Below are 14,738 nucleotides of genomic sequence, written 5' to 3' on the forward strand. Positions count from 1 at the left end.
CTAGTTACACCATAACATCTACAAATCTAGTTTCAGTAAAACAAGAAAACTGGATTATCTAGTAGTATGTCAAAACTTTGAGTATCTTCTGAGAATAAACAACCTCACACTAGTCTATAAAAATAACAACATTCAAACTTTTACCAAGCAAAACAAAAAAAAGGTAATTTCAGATTTAATTGCTGGCATACTCTCCTGCTTCATCATAAATATTAGATCATGACACAGATGTTTATGAAAACAATCCCACTCGACATATTATGACAGATAGCTGTTAAAAGTAATCATTACAGGACATGACTAACTTGTCTACATGTTTCACAAGGACCTCGGTGACAACGCTGTGAACATCTGTGGATTCCACATTCAAGTACTTTGTCACAACTGTCTCCACAAGTTGGTACATCTTCTGTACAAGGCAAAGAAAACTCTAGAAGCAGACAAAAAAATTCAATATTAAAAATAACATACATAAAAGTATACATAAAGTACTAATAACGTGCCATGTACTTTTGGATTCCTAGAGAATGACAGGTCTTTCAGACTATGAACTTTTGCATCTACATATTTATTGGAAAGTTAACTTTAAAGAAAATAACCCCTATATTTGTAAAGTTTATGCTTTTTAAAAAGAATTCGATACATGACAAGTTACCATTGTCAAGAAGCATAAAAAATTTGCTCTAAACAACCTCATAGGATGGAGAAAAAAATCTAGACTTAAAAACTATGAAACTGACCTTTAACATAAACATATTATAACAAGTGTTTGCAATAATCTTATAAATATGTGTGCTGGTATTGGTGCTGAGTCAAGAAAGTGAACTCGAACTGTAACCCTTCTATGCCTTTATCTCAAAGTAGCCCAAACTAAATTCACCTATAATCTAATACACAACAATAACAATAGCTTATAATTATTAGGTTTCCTTTATGTGCTGGCCACTATACTAAATACATGCATTTTATCATTTAATTCTCACAATTATCTTATAAAGAAGGTATTATTATTGTCCCTATTTAACGTGAGAAAACTGCAGTTCATGAAGGTGGGATTTGAACCCACATACGCCTAGTCATTTTTTTTAATTTTTTCAAATTTTAGCAGAGATTTATTCATAGACAGAAAAAAAGAAAGGGAGAAGGGGAGAGGAACTAAAAGGAACACATCTTGGAACACTTACATTCATCATAATCTTACTTAAACAGATTTACATGTGTCCGCATGCTATTCAGAATGGTGACCCTTGGATAATCGAAGATAATGAATCTCGAAAAACAGCCTATTATTTTCACTCTACTTCACAGTTTTTTTGTGAGGTTTTTTGTCTGTTTGTTTGTTTGTTTATCAGCATGCAGAGCAGTTTACTGACATTTACTTCCCCAAATGACTTTTCCTCAGTGGTTGAAAGAACTGGGGAGTTGGGAGGGGGTACAGATGGAAACCAAAGGTACACCTTCAATGTGCTTTGATGGACTGAAAAGTGGTTGGTCTGAGATTGACAAGCCCCCCAATTCAGAGGCTCAGGATGTTTGGGCCCAAAATATGAGTTCTTAATCCACTATGCTATATTGTCCTCTCATCCAAATGTACAGAAATCTAATATCAAATTTGTATTATTATTGAAACTACATTATGAGCTCCTAGAGAAATCTAATTTAATTAGGAAAGTACTCTAATTAGCATGATAAATATCTAATTAGATATGATAAATAATTATAATCCCATTAAAAGTTTTTTTTTAAAGTCTTACTTGACTTCTGACAGGGACAGAACCTTTTCCCAGATCGAGGACATTCTCCACAAGCACCTACATGGCAAACTTGCTCACACGTATGATTACCACATGGCAGTGTTTTCCCACATACCTAAAATAAAATGCAATAAGCACTAACGACTTAAAAGTTAACAAAAGACTTTGTACATGACATAATCATTTCTCAGTCACAAATAAGCAACTTCTTTAGATTCCTCAAATTATTATGCTTTATATCTTACATGGGTATCATATGTATATATGCATAAGCATATACACATACATTTCTTATGCTCCAGGGAGTATATTTTTTAAATATAATAAAGGAAAAAGAACGTGCAGTTTCACATGGTCATCCACCAAAGATTTCCAAATGGTACTAAAACCATGCCAATTCTAGGACAATCTACAGAATCAATACTACTTCCTCAATTGGATTAACTCAAGAAGAGGGAAAAGAGGAAAGAGTACATATGTACTAAATCCAAAATTCAACAAATAGCTGTTAATTCTTTTTTTTTTTTTGGTTCTTTTTTTTTTTTTTTTTTGGTACGCAGGCCTCTCACTGCTGTGGCCTCTCCCGTTGCGGAGCACAGGCTCCGGACGTGCAGGCTCAGCAGCCATGGCTCACGGGCCCAGCCGCTCCGCGGCATGTGGGATCTTCCCAGACCGGGGCACGAACCCGTGTCCCCTGCATCGGCAGGTGGACTCTCAACCACTGCGCCACCAGGGAAGCCCCAATAGCTGTTAATTTGAAAAAAAAAAATTTCCCCTGGTAATTAAAATGATATTAAATTGAAAAAGTTTCCTCAAACATGAATATAATTCATCTGAGTTGCTATTCTTCCTCTCCTTTTATCCAACTAAACCTAAATAGCATTTCTAATTGTTTATGCTTCTATATACTTTAACACCCACTCCTCAAAATGCATATACACTTACTTGATCACAGTGCCACAGTGGACTTGCACAGCTTCTTTCAGCTACTTGTTTGCCACAGACACACTTTTGCCTGCTAACTCTTGGACAGGGTGGGCAACTTCCTAAAATCAAAATGATAAATTAGCATGGAACATTATAAAAGCAACAGAGACTGCTTTACTTCTGCTTAAGGCCGGAACACCTAACAGGTATGACCTTTTACCTGCATGACAAGGATTTTCACATTTATGTTGTCCACAAAGCAATTTCCGTCCACATGGCAGGTGACAGGACCATTCCTTAGCACTGCACCGACGAGGGATAGGTTTTGCTTTCTTACAATAACAAGTAGTTGTGACCATCTTAGGACAAGGAGGGCATGGACCTAGAATCCAATGAAAGGGAAAAAAAAAAAATCAGAAGTAAAAAGTAAAAATTTTCAGTTCCTACACCTATCAGTAATTTCTAAAACTTTCCATACTGATACTTTAAAAGTCAATCCCTTCCAATATTTTCTTATGTAAACTTAAGTTCTGAGTTCAACTCTCACAATTTTTTTTACTTCAACATAAGAAGAAATAACCACGTGCAATTAGAAATATAATATATAACTCACCTGGATGACAGAGGAGTAAACACTTATGGCCACAAGGAGGTTTAAAATCTCTCTCACATACTTGGCCGCATGAATGAGGCACAAGCCATGGATCTAAAGGTGGATCTTCCACTTTGCCACAATAGCAATAGTACCTACTAGGTGTGTCAGATCGTTTGTATTCAAACCTACATTTTGGACTACAAAGAATGAAATTACTGAAGTTAATTTCATTTATAAATGTGACATGAGGCAGAAATATATTTAATAATAGAGTATACACAGTTTTATGTTAATGTAACCTCTGCTCCATCTTTATATTAGTAAGAAACAAGATTTTACTAAAATCAATTTCAACCATCTACAAGAGCTCTGTCCAATAATTTCCTGAGATGATGGAAGTGTTCTATACCTGTCATGTCTAACATAGTGGCCATTAGCCACACATGGCTAGTGAGCACTTGAAATGTGGCTAATGCGTACAACTGAGGAAGAAACAATTTTCTATTTCATAATTTTTAAGAATTTAAATAACCATGTGTGGCTAGTTGCTACCATATTAAACAACACATATCTAAAATACAGCTACAAAAGAAAGCAACATTAGCTTTCTACTAACAACCTGAAACTTTATTCTTGAGATATTCATTCCAATTTTATAAAGTTCAATGTTTTAAAAGTTTGGTTGGGTGGTCTACAAATAAGCAAAATATATTAGCAATAGCAAGAAGAAGAGAGAAATCGGTTATAGGTAGGTAATACAGCAGCAAGAAACATGACTTAAAATCTAGAATTACGGGGAAAAATGTTTGAAAATAAAGAATTTCATATTTCTCAACATCTAATACAAAATATACATATTTCAAATGTACTTAAGTCAAAGAAAAGTTGAAATACTGTTTCACATTCTCTGCTAAAGCAGATTTTTACCTATCAAGATTAAAATAAAGCAGTTTTAGTCCTAGAAGCCAAACTAACATAATAAATATAGAAAATTTAATAAGATTGGATAATATACACCTGCAGTTTTGAGAGATTTTGAGGATAAAATCTGAAGTCATTGATCAAAATGTTAGAGGACAGTCTTGTACAATGTGATACCAATACATACTAAAAGGAGCTCCTGAGAGAAGTACCAGAATTTTGATGGATTCTAGTTCTAAAGAATTGAAAGTTCTTTCAAAAGGATTACTAAGGAGTTGTTTTGCAGGAGAAAAACAGAGTCTGAATTATGTATTAGTTAGCAAAAGGAACTAGTAGTTATATAAACTGGGGTGGCAGGGGGAGCCATTAGCAGGTCTCATATCTTCACAAACCAAATGACTAACTGAAGGCCAAGCATGTATACTGAAACTGCCAATAAAGCAACTGAGGAGCTACCATTTTCATTTATTTTACAACTAAACATTCCAACTAAATTAGAAAAAGTTACCAAGGCCAGGGATAATCTCTCTTTCCAAAATCATCATCCATCAAAGGAGAAGATACCAGAAACTGGCTGTCTTTAGCCCACTTCTGGATACAGGGCATGTGAAATATACAGAAACATCCTGAACAACTCCAAACCTAAGACAAAGGTATAAGAAATTAACAAGTATGCAATGATTTTTCTTTGATAATTCCACAATACTTTAAAATAAGCACCACACTAAGCTATTTCAAGAGCTACCTAAGGATTAAAGAAAAAAACTTTCCTTCCGCATAACAGAAGAAATATTCTTTATAAAAACTAATGTACATGTAGAACACTATAAAGAAAAATAGTATTAATCATACAGATTCATTCATCTAGAAACTAACGTTCTGCAGAGTTTCCAATTTTTTCGTATATATTTCATACTTTTAAAAAATGAGGTCATACTATACTGATATATAACTTCATAGCCTTTCTTTTAATACAGTACAAGCATTTGCCCTTATCAAGTAGGTTCATACAATATATTTATAGCTATACAGTTGATATCATGTTCATTTGTTTACCATAATTTAACCAAGTTCAGGTTGTTGGACATTTAGGTTTTTCCAATTATAAATAACACCACAAAAAAATCCTTAAACACAAATATGTACATACAATCTCTACGTTGCCCTTCAGTTACATAAAACCTATTAGTCTAGCACTTAATGCTAAATTCTAAAAATTAGGTAAGCAAAAAATTTCAGTGTGTGTATATATACACACACACACAAACACACATATACAAAATTTGACAGCTTAAGGAATAACAGTAATTAATTTTTTTAACCAGCCAATACTTTGCTATAACTGACAAAAATCAGTTCACTTTTCATCATAACATTTTGCAGCTGTTTAATAAAATCAGACATGGAATATATTGCATAAGCAGGCAGGAGCACTGAAAAAAAGCTAACTTCTTAGTTTGAGTTCCCCCCCAAAGCAGTGCCCAAGAAAAGAACTGGGATGCAGAAGTAAAAGGCCAAGATAGGGAAGAGGAAATGCCAATAAACTGTATATTGTTGAGCTGACTATCGCTAAGGGCCAAAGTTCAGTCCTGCTAGGGATGCTCTGAAAAACCACGTAAAACATGCCTCGGACACCCCCAGCCCCAACCACTAACAAACAGGAGGCTAGGGCACTCATCCCCCAGCTCCCTATGGTGGAATGCTGCCCCAACAGGCATTAACTCTGCTCTGCACTACACCCATTTCCTGGCTGAGTCAGTTCCCAAGGAGAAAGCACTGAGGTTGGAAAAAAAAAAATTCACACACATAGCAAGTGTTTACAGTGAAACTGCATCCGCATGCAGAGAGACTATTCCTCCACTGCAGCTGAAATCAGAGTAAGACAACCAGATGTGACTCAGGGCACCAAAGGCACCTGCATCTGCTACGCTATCCTGCCCAACATATTTTAAATTTCTGATTCACTCTACACGACCAACCCATTTCACATCTGACCTGTCTTTCTTTCTCTAGGCAATGCTGCTATAATAGCAGTGGATTAAGCTGAGGTCTAAATGGTGAGTCTCTCATATTCAGTCATCACATCCCCTTAATTGCTTTATTAATGCCCTTTAAATGTATATATACATAACTTCACCATTAGGCCATAGTGTCTCTACGTACATGAGTTATCTCTGAATCCATCTCTCCCCATTAACCCTAGCCACTTTCCACAGTGCCTTCAACACAAGAGAAGCTCACTAATAAAATGTAATTGTCATTGCTAGGTTTTACTTCCTTGAAGGCAGGGAGCATATCTATGTTTTTTTAAACCTGCTGAAAGCAATGAAACATAGTTTACTTAATATTTCAGTATTTATGGGAATCTCTAAAGTACCGATACTAAAAATGCTTTATCAAATTGACATATGCATTGAAACTGAAAATATTTGTTTATTTTAATAGTGCTAAAAATATTGATTGCTCATTTAGAGCTATTTTTCTTTTAATTAAAGAATCCCCAAAATTGAGTATCAATTCATAAGGAGAATTCTCAAATGAAGTATTCTTAAACAAAAATAAGCAAAAAGAATAATAAACGGTTACAAATTATAAATGCAAAATAAGATATTTGGGGGAGATAACATTAATTTAGATAAGGAGAAAAACTTACTGCTTGGTTTCTCTTCACTGAAGCAATACAAATTAAGCATGTCATAGCCCCTGCTTGAAAAGCTTCATTTACATACTGTTTTGTTCGCTCTAACTCACGAACATCTCCATCTTGAAATTCAAAAATTGAAAACTTCAGGTTAAGCAACATCTGAAAATAACACAAACTCACTAACAGCACCATATTATGTGAGAACTGTCTAGTAATACCAATTGCTCAAAATATAGCTGAAAAAATGAGAAATTTAAGAAAAAAGCAACCAGTGAACTGCCAAGAGGTCACAAAGTCCATGCATTACATCTTATGTACTTGATTCAAAAACAGTTACCTTGGGCTTCCCTGGTGGCGCAGTGGTTGAGAATCTGCCTGCTAATGCAGGGAACACGGGTTCGAGCCCTGGTCTGGGAAGATCCCATATGCCGCAGAGCAACTAGGCCCGTGAGCCACAACTACTGAGCCTGCGCGTCTGGAGCCTGTGCTCCGCAACAAGAGAGGCCGTGATAGTGAGAGGCCCGCGCACCGCGATTAAGAGTAGCCCCCGCTTGCCAAAACTAGAGAAAGCCCTCGCACAGAAATGAAGACCCAACACAGCCAAAAATAAATAAATAAATAAAATTTCCCTTAAAAAAAAAGTTACCCTGACCTTCTCTCAGAGTATACTTGCTTTTACAGTCCTTAACAAATCTGGTGGGGGCAGAGTCACAGGCAACAGCAACAAGATGTCAAGTAACAGGGGAAAGCATATCAAAAAGAAAAGTGAAAGGAACTGCAAAGTCAAAGCTCAGCAAAGCCACTGAGCCTAAATATAAGCATATGCGTATGAATGTGTAAGTGTGTAAAAGTCTATGTGTATGTGTGTCTGACACATAGAAAATTCTTAGTAAAAATCTGTTGAATGAAAAGATCCTGAGATCAATACAGTATAATAACCTTGTTTCATTGAATCCATAAATTATGCTATTTCTGCTAAAAAAGGAAGCATGACTTCTTAGAAAACAATTACTAGACTGTATTTCCTTTAAGCAATTATTAAGCATTTACTTGCTAGGCACTGTACTATTCGTATTTCAGTAAGATTAAATAAGCTATTTTTACTTTCATTTTACAGATGAGAAAACTGAGGCACAGAACACTTAAGTAACTTCAGTATGACTCCAAAGTGAGCCCTCTTGACGACTATGCTATGCCACAGCAAGGGTTTAATACAGGAAGGTCCAAGAAATAACAGCACGATGAAAGGCAGAAAAGCTACCCAAAAGCACACACAACAACAGAAGGACAATAATCTGAGTCACTTCAGTGTAAGAGAAATAAACCTACAGGCCTTTGGTACAATAAAGATTGTTCAATAGAGGTTAACCGAGCCTCCAAGAAAAGTACACTAATAACATAAACTATCATAAGTACAGAACTTACCATGGCAATAAAATGGTACAAACCAAAATTTAAGTTACCAAAAAGAAAAACTAAATAAACAGGACACTTAGATAATTCTTTACTTTCTAAGATCATCCAAGTAAACACAACACTCACAAAAATTTGCTCTACCATAATATAAATGCAAGTATAATTTATGATATTATACAAAATATACATAAAATTACTCCCCAACTATAAAATATTATAAACTTATTAAAGACAATTGCTTTATTTTAAACAAATATCGAAGTGTGAAGAGGATTCTTAAAGGCAGACTTAATAATCATATTCTGTATACTTATTTTGCTTTCTGACACAGCTGGCTCTAACAAATGTATAACATTTTAAAATTTCATCTAATTTAACAGCTAACATGTAAAATAGAATATGAAAACAAGATGAACAGGCTTTAATAAAATAAAGTCTAATCTTATACTCATAAAATTTATGTAAAATTTCTTTGAAAAATGTGTTAAAATTTGGCTGCAACAATAAAGTATACTGCCCAAGATGTCACGACGGATAGCATGGCATTTGAATTCATGCATAAAAATATCACTCTGGCAACTGAAGAAAAATGAGTGTGAGTGAGCCCAAGACTGGAAACATGAAGTACCTGAAGTTAAGAGGCAGTTAACAGCAGATAAAGCAAAAAATGACCTCGAGCAAGTTAATGCATCTGTCCCAGTTTTCTTATCTTTAAAATAGTAACAATAGTAACAGTAATATCTACCTCACAGAGTTATTATGTGGATTTAATCCACATATTAAACAGCTGTAGGGGCCTGAATTAAGGTGATGATAGCATGTGGGGAGTGATGGGATGAATTTAAGAAATTTAGGAAGTAAAACTCAGCAGGACTTGGTGACAATTAGATTGTGTTGCTTTGAAAAGTCGATGTTCAGAAGGAAAGAGTGCTGTGTTAGATGAGCTGTCTGACATGGGCAGAGGGGAGGAGTAGTAGCAAATTAAACACACTCATGCGTGTATATGCCAACCCTGCTCCCAGATTTCTGGCTTAGTTTGGTGACTGAGAAAATTGTAGTATTAACAGAGATAAAGAGAACAAGAGAAGAAATGTTATCTTTCAAAATATGTTTGTGTTTCCATAGGCCAGCAAGACAGCAATACCCATCAGGGAGCTGACCATTCAAGTTTGAAATCTGAGAGATCCCAAAAGTATAAAGGCTGTGCTCAGACAGAAAGAATGAACTTCTTTGGTAACGTTTTGGTGTTCAATTCACTAATGTGAGATGGAAACCATCTCATGACCCTGGTATTTATCATTCTAAAGTCAAGTGATCAGATTTCCTTACTTTGGTAGAGGCAAAGTACAGAACACAAAGGGACGAAAATCAAAATATTTATGGATTTGACATAATACAGTATAAGAAAAATTGCCTTAACACTTTAAGATGAAAGCTACGTTAAAAATTAATAAAAGTGGGACTTCCCTGGTGGCGCAGTGGTTAAGAATCTGCCTGCCAATGCAGGGGAAATGGGTTCAAGCCCTGGTCCGGGAAGATCCCACATGCCGGGGAGCAACTAAGCCCATACGTCACAACTACTGAGCCAGCGCTCTAGAGCCCATGCTCCGCAACAAGAGAAGCCACCGCAATGAGAAGCCCGCACACTGCAACCAGAGAAAGCCCGCACGCAGCAACGAAGACCCAACACAGCCAATAATAAATAATTTTTTTAAAAATTAATAAAACTTACAAATGATAAAAGTTTTCTAAACACTAGGCAGAAATACTGAGTTATATCACTGAATTTCCTATTTAAAAATAAAATCTGTATCTAGAGTGGTTTCAGTGAGGTCTTCTTGAAGCAGGATACTTGAGGTTACTTTCTATGAAGTTCTCTAAAAGCAAGAAACCTCCTAACCTTAAGGTTCCTCTTTATCAATTTTTACCTGGCTCAACTAGACTTCTTAGTCAAGTTTCCTAATCTTAATTTCTTGGCAGATATGGTAAATTCCTTGGAAACCTTTTTGATGATATGTACCTATGCTCATGATGCCATCATTATACTCAGGCAACTAATACGGATAATGCATGCAAGAATGTTTCTAATAATGACTGTAAGCGTAAAATGTGGAAAGTGTAAGAAACTTACATTTAAAATAATCTACTTCTACACTTAGTCCCAAATCTTCAGGGCGACATCACTTTGGCCGTCTCTCTCACAAACAAATGTGGCTTTAAGAGTAACCCAGGGCTTCCCTGGTGGCACAGTGGTTGAGAATCCTCCTGCTGATGCAGAGGACACGGGTTCGTGCCCCGATCTGGGAAGATCCCACATGCCGCTCAGCGGCTGGGCCCGTGAGCCATGGCCGCTGAGCCTGCGTGTCCGGACCCTGTGCTCCGCAACGGGAGAGGCCACAACAGTGAGAGGCCCGCGTACCACGAAAAAAAAAAAAAAAAAAGAGTAACCCAGATACATACAACATATAATGTGATTAAACACTCCAGACCTGAGGAAATTTAGATTTTTTTTTTACATATAAAAATCAGAAGTTGTAAGATATAAAATAAAGGAATTAAGTGAAGAAATGAAATTGATTTCAAGATACATTTAACATGATGACAAAGAGAATAATGAAGAATAGATTTAAAGGAGTATTCAAAATCCTCAAGTGCAATCACATCATCATTAGGAACAATTTGACCCCACTCATTGCACAGGGACCTTTGGCATCCCCCTCCCAGCATTCTAATGAAATGCCAATTAAACACAAAAGAGAACTTCTAAGGCTGTAAGAGACATTGCCATCCTATTTGCTTTATAGAAAGATTAGCGTTATACAACATATAACTCAAATAGTAAAAGGTACAAAAATTCAACTCTATAACACAAAAATGCTCATTCTTAAGATGCAAAACCTATTCCACATAGAGTAAAGGTGTCAGAAAAAGTCAGGAATGTATTTTCATTGATGTAAAAATGTCAAAATTGAAAAGATCATACAGTACCTGTCTGAGTAGTGTAAGTTATAAACGTATTCGCAACTATTTTTCCTCTTTTTCCTTCAAAATCCTCATCTCCTTCTTCTTCAGATGAAGAGTTAAGGTGTTCTTCAACAAGTTTTTTGGCTGCAGCTTGATTAGCCTTCTTGATTTCCTCAAATTTCTTTTGAGACATTAGCTCTGCTTAAAAGAAAAAAAAATGAGTTTCATTTCTGCAAAACAATCTCTCAAAAAGCAAGGCATAATATACCAATGTTATTAAAATGCAGATTTAAAAGTCACCTTTGGTGCATTCTATTTCATTATCATCCATGAAAAAAGTATTTTCAAATTTCTTGTCACACGAGTAAAGAGAATACCACAATATAAACTTTCACTTTTGTTAAATATTCTGCTAAATGCCAACTAGTTGTTCTAAAGTTACTAACAAATCAATTTTTTAAATTATAAAGCTATGATAAAGTATCAAAAAACTGGTGATCAACCTCAAAACAGGATATTAACAAAATTAAAGTGAGATGTTTAAAAACTGAATGGTACACAGTGAGTTTTAAAACATGGGAAACGTACCCACTGGGAGCACATCAGAATCAGCAGAGGCAGGTGCCTTCTCAAACCATCCTCTTGCATACTATAACCCAGCCTGTCTTGGCCCACCAAAGACCTTGCACAAACAATATTCACTGTCTACCCACTATGTTTACAATCTGCTTCTTAGAAAGCTCAAGGACTTTGTGTCTTTGTTAAAATGTGGTCACAAAACATATTTCACATTAATCGCACAAAAAATATTGCTAACATGGAAAATATGCTTCTTACAGCAACTTCATTCCAAAAAGAAAGGTTAAGTTTTGGATTAGCTCTTCTGCTATTCTGTTCAGCACTGTCTGTACTTCTTACTTGTTACTTGCTTAAATAATAACACAAAAAGAATTAGATTACTTAACAGCACTTTCCCAATGAGACTTCAAACTCCTCAAGAGCAAGGACCATGAAAATTCTCTTCAAGCATTAAGTGTTAATAAACTCTTCTGACAGCAACCAAGGTTCAAGAAAGGAGCCACAACATACTGAACTGATCTTAATTCATTAGTGCCCATATCAGTGCCACTTTACACTTGAAACCGATGAGCCACTACTAATACAAACTTTCTTATTTTAGGTGGCGTACTTAGGTACTTAATGATGTTTTATCTTTTATTTTCCTCATGAAATGTTTTCCTTCTCTTACTGCAGCCAGCTTGGCTGGGGACTACTCAGTGTTTCAAGTAAAACTGGAGGAAAATGTACAGTGCCCACACAGGAATCTCTGAGTGCTAGGAGAAAAGTAATTGTTATGAGATATATGACTCAAAATGTTATGTACAATAAGATGATAAATGTCATTATGAGAAATGAGCACTTAAAAGACATTTTTAAAAGGCTGAATTAGACATATAATAAAAACTTTCATAACCTCATCAATGGACCTACGTAAGATCATCTCAAAGAAAGCTGACAAAGCAACCTTACCATATATTATTTCTTACGGTCAAATCTCAATTATCCAGTTAAAGGGTGCTTGCTTTTCTACTATCCACAAAATCCAAGAAAGCTTACCAAAACTGTTCACAGTTCTCCCTCTTGCACACCTCACCACCACAACTGTCTTAAACTCAGTAACCAAGATAATACCACTTATCTTTAAAATTAGCTTAGGAGACATTCAGAAGCTCAAATTGCTCCTCCCTGCAAAAAAATATATTTTGAAAAATACATTCCAAATACAACAATAAAATGGTTTTAGGGATTATTCTCTTAGCCCCCTGAATTCTTTCATTAGTATGGACAACTCAGAATTGCGTGTGCGCTCCCAGGCTCCACTAAAACACTGCCTTGGATGAAGGATATTGAAAGCTGGAGAAGGCCACACCAGATACATCCCAGAAAGGACATGAAATTTGTGACTAGGAACCGTAGTTGAAAAAAGTACCACAAGCTCAAGTGTTTACAGGACACAGATAATTAAAGTTACTAAACTAAGGCAATCAAATAAAAATGGAAAATGACAACTGGCCCCAGAAGTAGGAAACACAATGTCAAGTGGAAAGCCTAAACCCAATCTAAATAAGATTTCTGCGACTCAGCCCAGCCGACTGTTGCCACACACAAAAGTACCAAAGCCACAATACCTCATCTTACAAGAAAAGTTGTTAACCAGATTTTTATGAGATTTTAAAAAGAAAAAGCAAAAAACTGCTGGCAACCAATTCAAATTTAATGCATTGTGTTAACCAAACCAAACTATAAGCTAAATTAGCCGCCCGGGCCACTGTCTGCAACTGTGGGGGTTCAGTAGGCAAAAAAGAGTGAAGGGAAGAATATTGGACGGAGAAATAACATTGATTAATACCAATTACTGATGATGACAGGGGTGTGATGGGAATCGTCCTAGAATGAGTAGCTGCCTGAAAGGTTTGAGAAGTGAGGCCAATAATAAACTCCCGACGGAGAAGGAAAGAAATGAATGCGAAGTTAGTTCTGACTAGCAAGTGCCTTAGTGGGTAAGCATCCAGGTGAGCCCGAGGACGGGAGCCATTCTCACCACTGGCCACGGAAGTCTGCGGCGCTTCAGATCCCGCGGGGCTGCGCCGGGCTGAGCTACCTGCAGCCGCAGAGGTTGCAGCTCCACCAGGAATGGGGCCAAGGCAAGCAGCGCCCACCGACCCCTTCTCTCGCCCTCCTCCGGCGCTGCGAAGATGGGCTCCATTTCCTGAGGAGGGGGCCGCAGTGGCCCGTCCTCGGGCTCGGCCTCGGCCACTGGCCACCTGGCGCCAGGAAGCTTCCATCCCTGCAGAGGAAAAAAAAAAAAAAAAAAAAAAGAGTGGAAGGAGTGTGAGCGCGGTGGTACCAAGGCGGGGAAAAAGGACAGCGGGGGAAGCCGGTGTGAGAGGCGGAATGAGGACGGTCTCCGCGGGGTGGGGACCGGGTTTGAAAAGGTCGCGGCCCTGTCTCTCCCAAAGGGCGAGTACCCGCTGAGCCCGGGCTTTGGAGATGGATCGAAGAGGGAGAGGACTAGACAGAGAAATGGACCGCGAGTCAAGGAGCATCCAGCGCCGAAGAAGGAGAACCGGGGAGGAGGAATGCGCCTCCTCGGACTCAGGGGGAGCGCCGTGACGGGAGAACTGCTGACTGACCCGGCGGCAGCCGCCGAGAACCAACTGCAGTAGCGAGCCCGTAGGAAAGAAAGCTACGTCCCCTTACTGACGGCGCCCGCTTTCAACGACTACAACTCCCAGAAGCCTCCGCCCACCGCTCGCAGAACGCGTGGCATCACTAGCCGCTTCCTCATCCGGGACCGTGTCTGTGTGTGGGCAAGGCCTCGGAACGCACGCGCTAACTGAAGCGGGCCTTCGGAAACTACAATTCCCGGCGTGCTTTGGGGCTCGGACGGGTGGGCGCACAGAGAGGGAGCAAGGTTGGACGGAGGTGTTAAAAACCCAGAGGATTCCGCTTTTTC

The 14,738-nt window shown here is 37.6% G+C and overlaps 1 protein-coding gene across 5 annotated transcripts in view; it reads right to left on the minus strand.

Moving 5' to 3' along the window:
- NFXL1 (nuclear transcription factor, X-box binding like 1) overlaps positions 1 to 14,508 on the minus strand; it is a 55,262-nt gene extending 40,754 nt beyond the window's left edge. Inside the window, exons 1-10 of one of the 5 annotated variants that reach the window (XM_059067264.2) lie at positions 14,416 to 14,508; positions 13,824 to 14,069; positions 11,246 to 11,422; positions 6,851 to 6,960; positions 4,706 to 4,839; positions 3,295 to 3,473; positions 2,902 to 3,063; positions 2,700 to 2,800; positions 1,755 to 1,869; positions 306 to 430 (exon numbers count right to left, since the gene is read on the minus strand). In XM_059067264.2, the coding sequence (XP_058923247.1) occupies positions 306 to 430; positions 1,755 to 1,869; positions 2,700 to 2,800; positions 2,902 to 3,063; positions 3,295 to 3,473; positions 4,706 to 4,839; positions 6,851 to 6,960; positions 11,246 to 11,422; positions 13,824 to 14,067 (1,347 nt within the window). In that variant the 5' untranslated portion in view covers positions 14,068 to 14,069; positions 14,416 to 14,508. Of the gene's footprint in view, positions 1 to 305; positions 431 to 1,754; positions 1,870 to 2,699; positions 2,801 to 2,901; positions 3,064 to 3,294; positions 3,474 to 4,705; positions 4,840 to 6,850; positions 6,961 to 11,245; positions 11,423 to 13,823; positions 14,070 to 14,250 lie in introns of all 5 variants that reach the window. The other 4 variants (XM_059067262.2, XM_059067266.2, XM_067036050.1 and 1 more) reach the window with 4 other exon arrangements.
- Positions 14,509 to 14,738: the final 230 nt, after the last annotated feature.

This window comes from Kogia breviceps, chromosome 6, assembly GCF_026419965.1.
Source record: "Kogia breviceps isolate mKogBre1 chromosome 6, mKogBre1 haplotype 1, whole genome shotgun sequence".
Taxonomy (NCBI): domain Eukaryota; kingdom Metazoa; phylum Chordata; class Mammalia; order Artiodactyla; family Physeteridae; genus Kogia; species Kogia breviceps.